Genomic DNA, 14,708 nt, shown 5'->3' with positions numbered 1-14,708 from the left:
GAAGGGTTGTGGGGTTTTTTTTTTTAAATTACAAAGAAAATCTAGCATATATGTTGCTTACACATATTAAAGGCAAGCCTGTCACGAGATGGCATTACTGACCTTCAGGTGACATGAACCTCAAGTCATGCTCTCAGTCTTCCATATATTTCTACATGCCACTCCATATAGAAGTGAAATACTTTACTGGCTAATTTATTTATTTCAATAATAAGCAGAGCTTCAGTAATGCCAGTACAGGTCTAACATACAATAATGCATTATCAAGGGAAAAAAATGTTTAAGAATGGTTGGTTTTGTAACTTTGTGTCATTACAAATGGGAAGTAGAATACTTGAGCAGACAAACAAGCTGCACAAGGCGTTTTCAGAAATGAAAAATGGTTGAAGATATAAAATGTAAAACCACAACAAAAAGACTGTAGACACAACATGTAAACACAAGATATAATCAATAACCCAATTTAAGTTACAAATACAATTCTTAAAGATGAAAAAATAAAACTCTGGCAAGCATATGGCTGAAGTTTACATGTATAAACTCACTAAAATTAAAGCACTTGCCACTGAAAACACCATCATTCACAGCTTAAAACTAAACGAAATCCTTCCTCACATATATTTCACATACTTGAAACTATCGCACTATTGAAAGGGGAAAAAATAAGCTTATTCAACTTACATCTTTTTCTGACCGATGTGGGAACATTGATGATTGGCTGTAGTACATGTTTTCATCATGGTAGTCACCATCAACCCCCTCTACAAACTTCTTCCTTGAAGCACCAAACATGCTGTTTGTCACCTAAATAAGAAGAAAAACTATTATATACCATATACAATTTGGTTTGCTACATACTTTTAACAGTATATATTTTATGTATATATGTAAGGATTGTTAAAAACACCCATTTCTAAACATTTAAAAATTCCTCTTTAAAAATATTTTCTGTATACTGCCAACGTAATGGTTCTTCCAAGTGGGATTTTCACCTGACAGAAACTGGTATTTCAGAAAGGACTGAGGCGGGGAGAGGGGACACGCTTCATTTTTTGGAAGGGTGTTCATTTGTTGGTTGGTTTTTTTGAGTCCCATGACCCTTCACGCAGGTTTATTTAAAACTATGGAATGGCAGACAACAAAACAGCAAATTTCTCAAATTTTCCTCTCCTCAAGTAAACACTTTCCATCTAAAAGAAGAAAATTAAGGAATGTTCTTTAGAGCTCAGCCACCTTATAAGAAATAACAATAATAAAAAAAGGAAGAAAAAAAAACCTATGTCTCATCACCACAACTTTGGAAAAGCAACTTTCTACTCGACCCTGTGCACTCAGAGCCATGATTACGTAAGAGAAGGTTGAGCTTAACCACACTCAACCACCTTATCACAGACTAGCAAAGTTACTGCAGACAGCCCATAAAAAACCACTAGATTTTATTTTGCCCCTACTCCCAGAGGCACACACAAACACAGACAGAGCTGCTAAGTCAGGGTCTGGAAACTGAAGAAACAGCAACCACACAGCTGGTCACAGAACCTTAATTCATTAGACAATTTAATCCCACAGCAAGGTCATACAACATCACTAAAGCATCTACTGCATGCAGTGCATATTTATACACCTGACTCTCTTATTTATGTAAAAATACACACATCTCTGTTAAGTTCCTAATCTATCTGGCTACGAAACACTATCACAGCGCAGCGTGGGCTAACCAAGCCCTGTTTTAACCTAACAGGTTAATGTTCAAACCAGCGCAACGGCACATACTGGTCAGCACTGAGCAACTTGCCCAGTTTCTTGTACCATACGGGGAGCCTGGAGAGAGCATAACCAACGGGATTGTAATCAACCCCAAGCTACCGCCCTACATAACACAGCTTCAAACGGATCTTTAACATCTTGAAAGGTAAGGAAGTTAAGTTACAGTTAACTTATTAAATGCTCTGAGCCCTAAGATTTACTAACTTCACTACTGACAGCATTAGCTAAACTTAAAAAAAAGAGAGGACAATTTTAATTTTTTTTTTTAAGGAGTCATTTTGCACTACCTTACGCTCATGCTTGAAATTGAAATTTCAAAACATTTATTCTGGTTGGCTGCAAGGAGAGTTACTTTCAGCTTGAAATCCTCTTATCCCTACTGACACAAAATTACTCTGATATAACTCACAGTGTGGCTTATTCAAATTTCACCTTTACTGACAAAGATTTCTAAGCAGTGTTTAATAACATGGGTGTTCCTATACCAGTAAAAACTTAACCACATGATTTCAAAGTCATAGGGGTTTTGAGTAAAAGTACAGTCAATACTTGGGATGCATTTAATACAGCTATAATCACAGAATTGCCCTAAAACGTTCTGCTAAACAAAAGCCTATTCCACTACTCCTGCAAGAGGGTTTCAGGTATTTAGACTACCGATGTCTCAAAACAAGTTTATAATCTGTTACACACACGTGAAGGCATGTAAAGGTACTGCACACTTTCTCCAGATGAAACTTGTATTTTATGATATTTACAAAAAAGTGCAAATGTAAGATCCCAAACTGCTCGAATGCGTTCAGCTGACTTTCACACTTGTAGTGAAGCTTTCATTACACTATAAGCATATCCCACTGTGCTAATCCCCTTACAATGCAATTATCACCTACCAGATGGGATGGAGCATTTAACAGGCTAAGGGGATTATCTTGTCCTTTGCTCTGCCTGAGTGAAGTGCAGAGAGATGAGCAGTTGCCTTTAACAGCTGTAAAAAGGATAGCGAAATGCTTTGGTGAAGCTATCCCCAAGCAATGAGGAGAAGCTGAGCATCTCAACCAACTACTCCTCTTGAGAAGGTAAAAGGCAGCTTCTCACAGTCCCAAAGAATTTTTTGGTGCTGCCTTAACAATACCTGGGATAAGAGAAGAATTCTTTTTGCCACATAACCTTCTCTTGTGATGCATCATCAGAATAACAAAATTTGTGATAGAAAGCAAGTCACTGAAGCATACACCCTACTGTACTAATGTAATCCCTAACCCTGAGCTACAGTACGGGAACTATGTAAGGGGAAAAAAAAGATTCTGTCTTTGACCCTGTAGCTTTTTATCTTATTTCCAACAAAGGTTTACACATGGCTGGCTACACAGGCACCATAAAGATTTCTGAGTCAGTGGGGTAAGGTCAGAGCTTTCAGTCTCAAAATGTATGTTTAAAGCTGCTGCAAGAAAGCTAGTATGTCCAAATATGAAGTCTATACACTGAAAAGCTGAAAGATATTTTAAACACTCTCCACTAAATTTAAATTGTCTAACAGATTATTTTCTATATTGATAATTGTATAAGACAGTGGCCCAAGAACTAATCAAGATTATGCCCCGAAGACTGATGAATTGCACTGATATTAATATGGAGTCTTACAAGAGCATGGTTATTAAAAAAGAAATGAAAAAAAACTTTTAATAATTAGATAGATTAGATATTGATATTTTTATTGGCAACCCATATTTCTACATGATACCTAACAGGACTGCGCTGATGAATTCCAGAGAACAGAGCAGTGCATTGCAGGCTGCAGCTGCAGGGGAAGAAGGGAAGGCCGGAGAAGCCCTGCCTGCAACCCAGCTGCATTGCTGCACCCAACTGCTATGAAGACCTTCAAAAACTTTTTGCAGAGACTGACACTTCTTCACAGCAGCATTTCTGTAAGCGATTCTGTGTCGTTCAGTGCTGCCAAGCGAAGCAGTCGCGTGCAGTGCTCAAGCTGTCCACGCTCCCACCAAGGGAACAGGCGCCGGAGGGCATTCTGGCAGCTGCCTGCACCCCTAACAAGATTTCACTTCACTAGAAAGAACTGCCACTTGTTCTCAGGGTGAACCACAGCACAGATCACAACAGAGAAACGTGGCATTGCAATTCACACTGCTATCCAGCCCTGTTACAAAACTAACAGCACAATAAAATGAGGCAGCCGCTAAAGAACAGTAACTGAAAGGGCAGGAACTGGGATTAGAGACTGAAGCTGCAGCTGCCGTAGCCAGGCTGCTTACTTCTTGCTTGTTCTTAGGCTAACACCAGCAGCCAATTTATCTACTTCCCAGTAGTCGCCACTGACAGTAAACGGCTGGCAAACTTCTGAACCAGGGCACCTATCCCTATGCAGACTTTTATAATATTACAGCAGGTTTACGTAATGACATCAGATGGTTGCCAAGTTAGCAGTAGGCATCTTCCTATCTACTTTAACTTATTCCAGTATTCACTAATATACTCATTAGTCAGTCATGCTACAAGCATATGCACAGATACTGAAAAAACATTGTTGCAGTACTATTTGTAAGAAGGTGTAAGAATAACTGGGGCTGTGCCAAATGCAGGCAGATCTGCAAATAGAACTTTGTTGCTTATTTCTTAGGACAAGAAGCCACGGGGAAACCTCATACACGAAGACTGCAGCTCTTTTTCATAGACTGATAGATCAGTGTCCAATCAGCTACAAAAGTAAATACAGCAAAGTTCATGCAGCACTTATAAACACATTTTAAACCCTTTGGAAAGTAACAGTGACCTAAGGTTTTGTAGCTTCACAGGGTCTAGACTGATGAGGTGAAAGGTAATTTAAGTCCCTCATTCATATGTACACACACACTTATGCCAACACAATCTCACAGAAGTGGTAGTCCAGTTGCATGGCAATTTTACTAAGTAAAGAATTCCTGTCTACTCAGCCTAATTTCATACAGATCCCTCTCCTAATCCTGCAACTACTTTTCTTGTTCTACTGTGGAAACTCAGTCCTCCGCTGCACAAGACACATTAGCAGTGTAACCATTCATTAAAAATGTAAAAATGGTGCATTTCCATTTAATTCATCCTTTAGCATAATATTGCAAAAATACTTACAACTCCCACTGGTAGACCCGTGTACAAATATTATTAGAAAATATTCATAGTAACAGAGGAAAGAAAGGGAAGGAGCTACACATTAGGATGGAGTTCAGAGAACTAACCAGCAATGCTTGCCACAAACCATGCCCAATTCTGATCAGATGAACACAAGCGCTTCTTTCGAAGCACAAGCACATCGTGTTTAAAGATCACATTTGCCCATAACTTCAAATTAATGTTAACCAAGCAAAATGCAGTCCCAAACCCGACAAGACCTTTAAATACTTCTGTGGAACACTTCCTAACAACCACCACTATGGAGGAACTAAAAGCACCGTACAAATGTTAATAACTTGAAGCATCTAGTAAGCAGTTTGCTGTGGTTACTGACCTTTATCCTTCAGCTGAGTACATAACACATGACAACCAACAATACTTATTTAAAAAAAAATTTTTTAAAAAAAATATATTTCAAGAAAAATCCTTTTCATTACAAGATACACCGCAATATAGCATATTTCAGCACACAAAAACTCGTTTGTTAGCAATAACTGAAAATATGTTATTGACACAGAATTTGTAAGGAAAAATTATTAAAAATTTTGTTGTCTTAAGCTGCAAAAAGATCTTCTCTATAATCACTCATAAAGTGATGCTATGACTGTATATTAAATTAGTTTAACAGCCTGAAGCAAATTGTAGTATTAAAATATGAAAACTAATTATGTTTCTGTTTTGCAATATTACTACAGGTAGTGCCCAAGGAGAGCTCATTCATGACATTAACATAGCCAACTCTAAACTAAGAGGATACTATAAAATCTCGCTGGAGAATGAGTATTTTTAATTCTGCATAGAGCAGAAAAATCGATCATTGCATTACAACTGATTAAATTCATCATCTTTGTGAGAGCTGAAAACTATATACAGTAATACAAGTTAAAAAAAAGAAACCACTTTAGGAATTTTAGCAGTATCTTCCCTTTCCTGCTCCTCCAATGACTATGGTGTTTGTCAACACGCACACTACCATTACGTGAGAGCAATCAGAAGTTGTAATCTCAGTCCGATGTTACAGAGCTTCCGCCCATCTATATACTAAGGCTTCTGATGCTGCTGTTTAGGTCTTACTAAGCGAAGTTAATAATTTACTCTATTTTTCTCTTCTGTTACAAATCAGTGTTTTCACATAAGACAACACACTTGCATACCCAAAGTATCTACAAAAGTGAGCCTTAATGAGCCTTTCAGTGAGAAATAAGTGTCTCAAAAAATAAGTGTCTATCAAAAGTCACATGCTGGTAATGACCAAATCAGCCTGCAATTTAAGTCAAAATACAGAATTTGGAATTCTATCAGTTGGTAAAAGATAGCATAAATTAAATTTACAGCAGAAACTGCTACTGTTTATGATCCTATTTCTCAGTGTCAAAGATAATTCCTACTTGGCCCAAACTGGAACTATTCTACAATAGAATATATACTACCAACTTGCTAGATGCAAAAGATCTCTCAAATCCCAACCCTTTAGTGATAAGTTATAGCTATTAAAAACCACCAGGAAACGTACACCGGTACAAATAGAAAAATTTTATTTTCAGGATGAAAGACAAAACAAAACTAAAAGTTGAGATCCTTTGTTCCCTCATTTCGTTTCACAATCACAGCCACTCCATTTCTCCAAGGTGACTGATAACCTCTAACAGTATACTATATGCTTATGCTACGGTAGCCCTTCAGACAACAACTTTGTAGTATCAACAGTACATAATAATGGAAAATAGAACATTTCACTATATTTCTTTTATGTTAAAAAGTTTTTTCCTTGATAAGCTTAATACTGGCACAGATTTGTACTCATTCTAAGAATACAACAGTAAAATAGGTGTTTTGTCCATCTTTAACAACCGGCTTTATAGTCTTTTAACTTATTTAAGTATTTTTAAGTTTAAATCTCAGAAATATGAAAGACTGAAACGAAGACCACCACAATATACGGCACACAAATCTGCCAAAAACCTTCAAGGTTGGATAGCCTTTAGAATAATCTCATAGTACTTGTGTCACATGGTTCATAACTTGATTATTTTCCAAATTCACAGAGCCCTGTAGAAAATAACAGTCATAAAGCAACTATTTGATTTACAGACTTACTTAGGTCAAGACTCAAAATAGTCCAATATATAACTGGTCTCCTTAAAACACTGCATGGTCTTTCCTTTCAAAAAGGAAATAATATGACAGACAAGATGCATAGCAACTTCTGTGCAGAAACTCCAGACAAAAATTGTGAGCATGAGGGAAATAAAGAACATATAGTTATGATTTTAGACTATCCTCCACTCATTCTCAAGAACAGCCATCTACAAGGTAAAAATTTTTCAAGTGTTCTATAAAGTATAATAATGCTTTCAAAAGCTAAACTAAAACAGTGAATCTCTGCTGCATGCAAACTATGTCAGGTAAGTGCAGTCCCCAATAAACAAGCCACAGAAGTTCTCCTGACCAAAGATCTATATGCTAACTGTTTTAAACTTTTAACCATCTTTAACTATTACAAAATGAACATTTTAAAACACTCCCAAAATAAAACAGCACAGGAAGAACAAGAAAAACTATCGTACATTAAAATAAAATAAGCCAACATTAAAATCACTAAAGCTAAACTTGAAAATTGAGATTACAAAAAGCTCCATTTGGTTTCACAACATGGTTGACACCATGCCCATCCTGGGGCAGATTCCTGCAGGTTCTACTCCTACTAATCACAGGCACAAGATTTGGAAGATGTGAGAAACCAACAGCAGTTGGGGGTATGACTTTGCACTAAGCTGTGTGGATGCCTTTTATATGTCTGATCAATGAGATGTACTCACTCAGGAAATAGTCTTTGGACACGCCATTCAATAGAATCCAAACACACACAAGAGAGACATTTCAAAGATGAGAAAGGCAGCAAGGGATCTGCAAAAGTGACCAGAAGAGCAAACTAACTAGCACTGCATCTAGAGCAGCTGTGGGGAGAAACCAAGAAGCAGCCAGATGCATTCCACCTTATTTAGTGATGTGACCTGAGGAGAAGCAGGAGTGTGTCCTTTGTAGACATGGCAATGAAGTCACAAGTTCTGACTAACCGCACACACATGCATACCCACACACATACTGTAAAACACACAGCTGGATTATCTGTCAAAGACATGGTTTAAGGATTTTGTTGATCAGGAACAACTATTACTTGTCTGATAATATTATAAATAATATTAATTACTCAATAGTAAGAAAAAAAAACAAAACCAATGTATCACCTTCAAGAGCTTATCCAAAATGTGAGTATATTTACCCACTTTCTCTCTTCTTAATGCTTTCAGCCATTTGTAGTATTTACAGTCCATTCAAAACTAAGAGTGGTTCTAGATTTAATTTAACATAGCATTTCTGACTTACTATTGTAAAAATGCGATACGTTTGGCTATGCAATGCCCTTCAACTCTAAGGTTTCACCATGAAAGATGACTGCATTTTAGAAAGAAGTGACAATTGTGCCAGTAACTTTAGGGGGCAATATGTTGGCTCATACTTTTAAATTCAATACTATTTTAAGTATGCATGCAGTGAACAACAGCAAGAATCTTGAAAATAAATCATGTGCTGGCATACTCCTGTTACCTATTTAAGACACTTCTCAGCCATAATATTTTTAAAAAAACCCAAAAAAACAGTTCAATTTGTAAACAAAAAGTAACTTTTAAAGTATGTTCTCAGTTGATGATCCATCAAGACAATTATCAGCTGTTTAGCTGTCTGTGTATCACATTTATTTACTCATTGTCTTTTGGGAATACCATCAAAGAAGAAATCAGTTACGCTAAGAAGCCAGACACCCAAAATTAAGTTCAGAAACCAAACAAACATCTGAAGTACCTAACTTGTGTCGTCATGGGAAACTAAAATAAAACCCAAACAAGCACATAAAATAACAGATAGGCAAACTTGCATTTCTAGTAACTATTACAGTAAACCTGTCTATGAAAACTGGTATTTAGTTAATATGGAAATGGGTCAGTCTTAGAAAGGAGAAATTCAGCTGTCAAGTTTGTAAATAAATAAGCAAAAAACAAAATTCCATTCTGGGAAGAATGACATTTGCTTCAAATATTCTCATAATAAACTTATTACTACAGTGGCACTTCTCCTGGCTCCTCAAAAGTTTATTCTGTGAGTTTCTCTCAACCAGTATTTTGCACCTCAACCATAAGAAAAATTTCCGTTGGGATATACCAGAATGACAACTTTCTACCTTCTTCTGTTTGATAACCTTTGACTCATCCCATTAGGTAATTCAGAAATGCACTGGTTGAAAACTACTTGCAGTTTTAACTAAAAATTGATTTTGCAATTGAACAACATTGCAGTTTGCCATATGGACTGCATTAGTGCTTTTGAGTATTTTGCTGTAGACAAAACAAGTTTTGCTGTATTTCAGAAATTACCCTTTCATAAGAAATTAGAATAAGATATCCTCTAATTCAGCAAATTAATCTATTTGAATTTTATCTCCAGTTTCATGCCTAGCCTTGCCTTTTTTGTTGCTTTGTGGTGCTTTTTTTTTTTTGTAAAATAAATAAAAAGGCACTTTACCCAGTTAGAAATTCTAGACCTAGTCAGATGCACTCTAGAGAGTTCCTTAATAGGGCATATACAAGGGTAAAGCCCAGCTTTAAAAGATTAGGTAATCAACTACTGCACCAAGTTCTTCAGAAATAACAAAATCCTATCGTTCCCTCCAGTCCCCAGAGAAAGAAGTTGGAATTCGGCATTTTTCTTAAGCATTGCAATACTCGGAGCAAATTGATAAAAAATGCAATTTCTGTGTTCAGCAGAATTCTGCTGCAGCAAGTCGTGCATATGGCCAAACTCACATATGCAGTCTGAAAGCTGGATCAGGTAACTAGAGAAATGAACCCATAAAATAAAATCATACTAAGCACATGCAAACCGTTCTTCTCAAAGACTTAGAACTGTGACAGATTCTATGCATTTCTCATGGAGGCAAAAAAGGAAACAGTGACAGAAAAAGCCAACAGTTAAAGAAATTTGCACTTCCTACTCTAAAAACTCATTTCTATATGAAGTAAGTCGAAGAACTAGTTATAATCTAAGTAATTTCAGCTGAAAACTCAAGGAGGGATGCAAGACAACGAGGCGAAGCAGATACAGGGAACAAGAAGTTTCAGCCTGAAAAACAACTGTTGCAATTTGTATAAGCAACAGAAAACAGGGGATTTCAACAGGGAAATGCCAGTCTGCTGTAACAGTACTGGTACTATCAACTCCCTCTTTACTGTACTCCCCCTCTGCTAGAATGCACCAAAACAGGACAGTTGTTTTACTAGTATATGTTCCACAATATGTGTACGGGCATAGAGCAGAGAAAAGATCCTCAAGGGACATAAATGCACTCCTATAAAGGGAATTAAGCAGGTTAAGCGACAATCAGACAGGCAGTAAACCAGGCTTGGAATTCTAGCATCTTAATTCACAGAATCCCCAGACAGGACAAATATGTGAAAAAATGCAAAGAAATTAAGTATGATTTTTGATTAAAAGCTCAGAAGAGCTTAAGGGGGGAAAAAAAAAGAAAAAACTTTTAACAGGTTTTCATTCTTCATTGGTATTCAATAGTCATCACATATTCACAAAACATGTATTTTTTAATAGCAATTACAACACGAAGTTAACTAAGTAAGATTAAGTAGGTCGGATTTCAGCTTCACAATCAAGAGACCTGCTATGCTAAAATATTTCTTCTCTACCAAGTGTTACAGCTTTAATATCAACATGACATACTTTGCCACCTCTGATGCTTGGTATCACTCCTAGCAACTCAACACCTTTTCCACAAATGACAGACAACTCAGATGATGCACACATGGACCAACAGAGGTTAACCTGAGAAACAAACCAGCTCCTAATCTAGTCCAAACCAGCCAATTGCTCTCACTAAGGTCCCACTTGTGAAGCAGAGAGAATTGCTCCCAATATTACAGAAATGATATAAAGGTTTTATTAATAAGGAGCATCTCAGAAACCTTTTATGTTCATGACTCCCCTAAGAAATTATAAAAACAAAAGAAAACCCTTGGCAGAGTAACATGCAAACCTTAATTTGCACTGAAATAAGGTGGTAACCATTTTTCTGAATTATGCCTATTGTAACTAGTATGTTAATAGCTGATACTCCTCCCAAGAAAGAGTCCTTAACTGTTCTGCAAGCCAACTCCCTGCTACCACTTACTGAAAGCAGAAAAGCAATTTGCCCACGTGGAGGGCAGATACATATTTGATTGCCAACGTTGCAAACAAAGGGTCTACTTATTGGTACTTCACAACAGACAACCATGTGTTACTCTACAAATTCATCTGCAAGTTTCATTACGCTCCTTCTTTTTAAAACATCTACACATTTAGTTACACACCAGCCTAGTGTGACATTAGACTTAAAAAAAAAAAGTATATACTTAAGCCTCCTAAACGGTAAGACATAGTTAAAATAAAATAGCCTTAAATAAAAGTGGCACACTAGAACAACAGCTTGTGTACTGATAGCCAAACATCTTACTCATTTTGTACAATTTAAAGCCTTTTAATTCACACATAAACTGCATCCCACTGCTTCAAAACCTTCGCTGAGTTTCTTGCATCTGCCAAACCAGAAACTTTTACAAGGAAAGCTGGTGGTGAGGAAAGAGAAAACAACACTCCCAAAGGTCTCAGGGAGGCTTTATCCCTCCAGGGGACACAAAATTGAAGACCGCCAGCAGCAACGATACTGGCAGGGCAGGGGGTGGTAGCACGGGGACAGGAGTGGATGAGTCGGAAACATGAAGGTCAGTTGGGCCTCACAGGCAAAGGAAGATGGTTGCTGATAGATAGTGCAGCTGAAAAGCGACTCTCGAGCAGCATTAGGACAATGGCGTCGATACACTTGTCACAGTGAGCAAGTAAGAAGACCACGTGCACGCTCTATCGCTGGGACAGTGTTTTTTCCCTTTCTCTTCATCTTGATGTGGTTCCTTATATCACATCTAAGCCAAGCTGATATTGTTTCTTCTGCTAAGTGTCCTCCAGCTTTCTATGTAGAGTCATTACCTTACATACTCTTCAAGCAATATTTCTTAACAGTTCCTACACACACAATTCAGTTGAAGCCAAAAATGCCCATTGATAAGTTTTCTAAATCTGTACTTCTGTAAAATATTAAGCCTTATTAAATGATGTATGTTGCAATAACTATTAGGTAGTCTGCATCTGTTCACTGGACACTGTCTTTTATTAGTTCATTTACCATTTAAAAACTTTTGCACTATATATCAGACAGTGAGATAAAGCTTATAAACCAAGAGGAAAAAACAAACTTTAAAGTAATTCAAATCTGGTTCATGATCTCACAATTTAGATGTTTTCATCACGTCAAATCTCTCCCATTGTGGGAGAAGAGTAAAAGATTAAAAAATTAAAGAATAGGACTCCTTTGACTTTTTATTTGCTTTCAGCTGAGACTCTTGGCCAGGAGGCCAGATTTCTGCATCTGTGCTTCAGCTAAAAGAAGGGTAACCATCGCTCCAGCCGGCATGTTTCCACGTTGATTTTGAACAGGCTTCTCTTTCCAGGAATACTGCAGTTGTCTTTTTTCCTTTTTTTTTTTTTTTTTTTGCATAACAACTGATTCCACTAACTTTTTAAGACAGCAGCACTGCCTACCTATTGCCTCCTGGATACAGCCAAAACTTTCCTGTTTGGTTAATCTAAAACATTGTATTTTAAATAAGCCCTGGTTTCCCAAGCATTTCCTGCAGTTAAACACTATACTAGTCAGATGTGGATCATGATTAATGGAGTAGCAACAGGAATTTTTTTTTTCCTTTCATTATTCAGATGGAGTTTGTTGATGTTAAGTAAGTCAGTACTAGACCCATTTCTACTCTAGCTTTTGCGGGGGGGGGGGGGGGGGGGGGAGTATGTTGTTGGGGTTTTTTTTGTTTAGAGATCACAAGATAGAGGACAACTGAAAAAAGAACACAACTAATTTTTTAAAAGATTTATCCAACAGTACGTTCACACATACAGTATTTAATGTAAGCTGCTGACCATTTGTTTGAAGCATCCTCAAGAAAGAGGTAATAACACTATTTTTACTTTATGTTGAATTTTAAGAAATACAGGGTTCCTTTTGGTTTGGGTTTCTTTTTTTTCCAGAGGTATTCTGAAAATAGAAATAGCTGAGAATATTCTGGCCAAAAAATTCATTCTGCACACATAGTACATCAAACATCTTGTCTTACCATAAAATACAACTGGAAAATTCAAAACATTAAGTATGTTTAATATATTGAATCCTTGAATAGAAAGAAGTATTTACGAGCTGCCACAACTTCCTGGCAGCATACTTGCTTCTCAGTGACTCTCCTTCTCCAGACTAATGGTACATTCTGCAAAAGCAGAAACATTTCCCAAGAGCACAGACAGGTTAAAGTTAAATTAATGTATGGCGTTTTAGCGTGTCCTCCTAAAACATACTTAAGAGAGTGTGTGACTCTTCAGGGCAAACGCAAAAATGCAAAGTTAAAACTAAAGACTTCTATCCTTCAGTTATTTATTTATTATTTTTTTAAATTAAAGCCTTAAGACGCTTTAGGAAGCATGTTTCTCAAATTCTCAAATATTGCAGGGCCTGTTTCTTGTAACCTTCTGACTACACAGACAGGCTATGCTGTGATTACAGCTGTACTGGGTTCAGCCATAAAATAAAGTATGACAAAACAACTTTGATGATTTTACATCATATCTAAAGAACAAGGACACAACCAGTCTTAAAATTAAAAAAAAAAAAAAAACCTACTGAATTTATTTTAAAGATAATGAAAAAGTACCAGAATTATTTAAGACTTTAAATTGCTGAACTGCAATTCTTCATTGATTTTTTACTATTTAAGTGTTAATTGATGTTAGTAAAGAATTTTCAGAGTTAGATACTATTCCATACTGGAAAAGATAAATTACAGACTCCGAGATCCCTACCATGCTATCACAAATACAATCACCAAGTAAAATTAAGAAAGCGGTAAATGCACCTATCATGCCTTTCCACTGTACTAATATTCCACTCATTTAATTTAAACTTCTTCAATCATTCTGTTCTCCATTAAGGTTGTCAAAAACCAAATTAATCTAACTATACACTCTCTCATCTAAGGCAGGTGGACTTCAGTCAGACTCCCATATTGTAAAACTTTGGCTCAATATGTACTGTAAACTTTGTTCAAATATCAGAAACTGAAATAACATATCATTTTTCATTTTAAAGCAATTCCCCTTTGAAGCGACAGACTTTGTGCCACAACATTTTAAAATAGAGCTACCTCAAACTGGCAGTCTAAGCTCAGACTGCAAGTGTTGCTTAGACCTGGCCCAAGTCCCAGACATGGGATGGTCCCCTCCATCTCATACCTTCCTCACAGTTTCTCAGAAAACAGTCACATGTATTTAGAGCTCCAAGACAGGACAGCAATGTTTAGCGCCTCAACAGCCTGGTAAAACAAGCAACAGGGCATTACTTCCCGTTATTCTGTTCTCATTAAAAAAAAAAAGAGTATTTTTACTGAAAATGGGACTACTCAATCTTCAGTTAATGTATATAGTCTTGCTCACAATGAAAGCTTTGTAGTTGGTGAAGTGCTTGCAAATACGAGACCTCAACTTTCAGTTTTTCTTTTCCTACAGATGGTTTCATAAGATTCAAAAGTGATTGTGACCAGCAGCATTACTACGCTTTC

The 14,708-nt window shown here is 36.8% G+C and overlaps 1 protein-coding gene across 3 annotated transcripts in view; it reads right to left on the bottom strand.

Moving 5' to 3' along the window:
• CNOT2 (CCR4-NOT transcription complex subunit 2) overlaps positions 1-14,708 on the bottom strand; it is a 96,744-nt gene that overhangs the window by 39,199 nt on the left and 42,837 nt on the right. For all 3 annotated transcript variants that reach the window (XM_076332864.1, XM_076332845.1, XM_076332855.1), the window contains one exon: positions 682-804. In XM_076332864.1, coding sequence (XP_076188979.1) covers positions 682-792 — 111 coding nt within the window. In that variant the 5' untranslated portion in view covers positions 793-804. The remainder of the gene's footprint in view (positions 1-681; positions 805-14,708) is intronic.

Source organism: Aptenodytes patagonicus, chromosome 1 (genome assembly GCF_965638725.1).
Source record: "Aptenodytes patagonicus chromosome 1, bAptPat1.pri.cur, whole genome shotgun sequence".
In the NCBI taxonomy this organism is placed as follows: domain Eukaryota; kingdom Metazoa; phylum Chordata; class Aves; order Sphenisciformes; family Spheniscidae; genus Aptenodytes; species Aptenodytes patagonicus.
The sequence above is the reverse complement of the archived record's forward strand: the minus strand, read 5'-3'. Positions and strand labels throughout refer to the sequence as shown.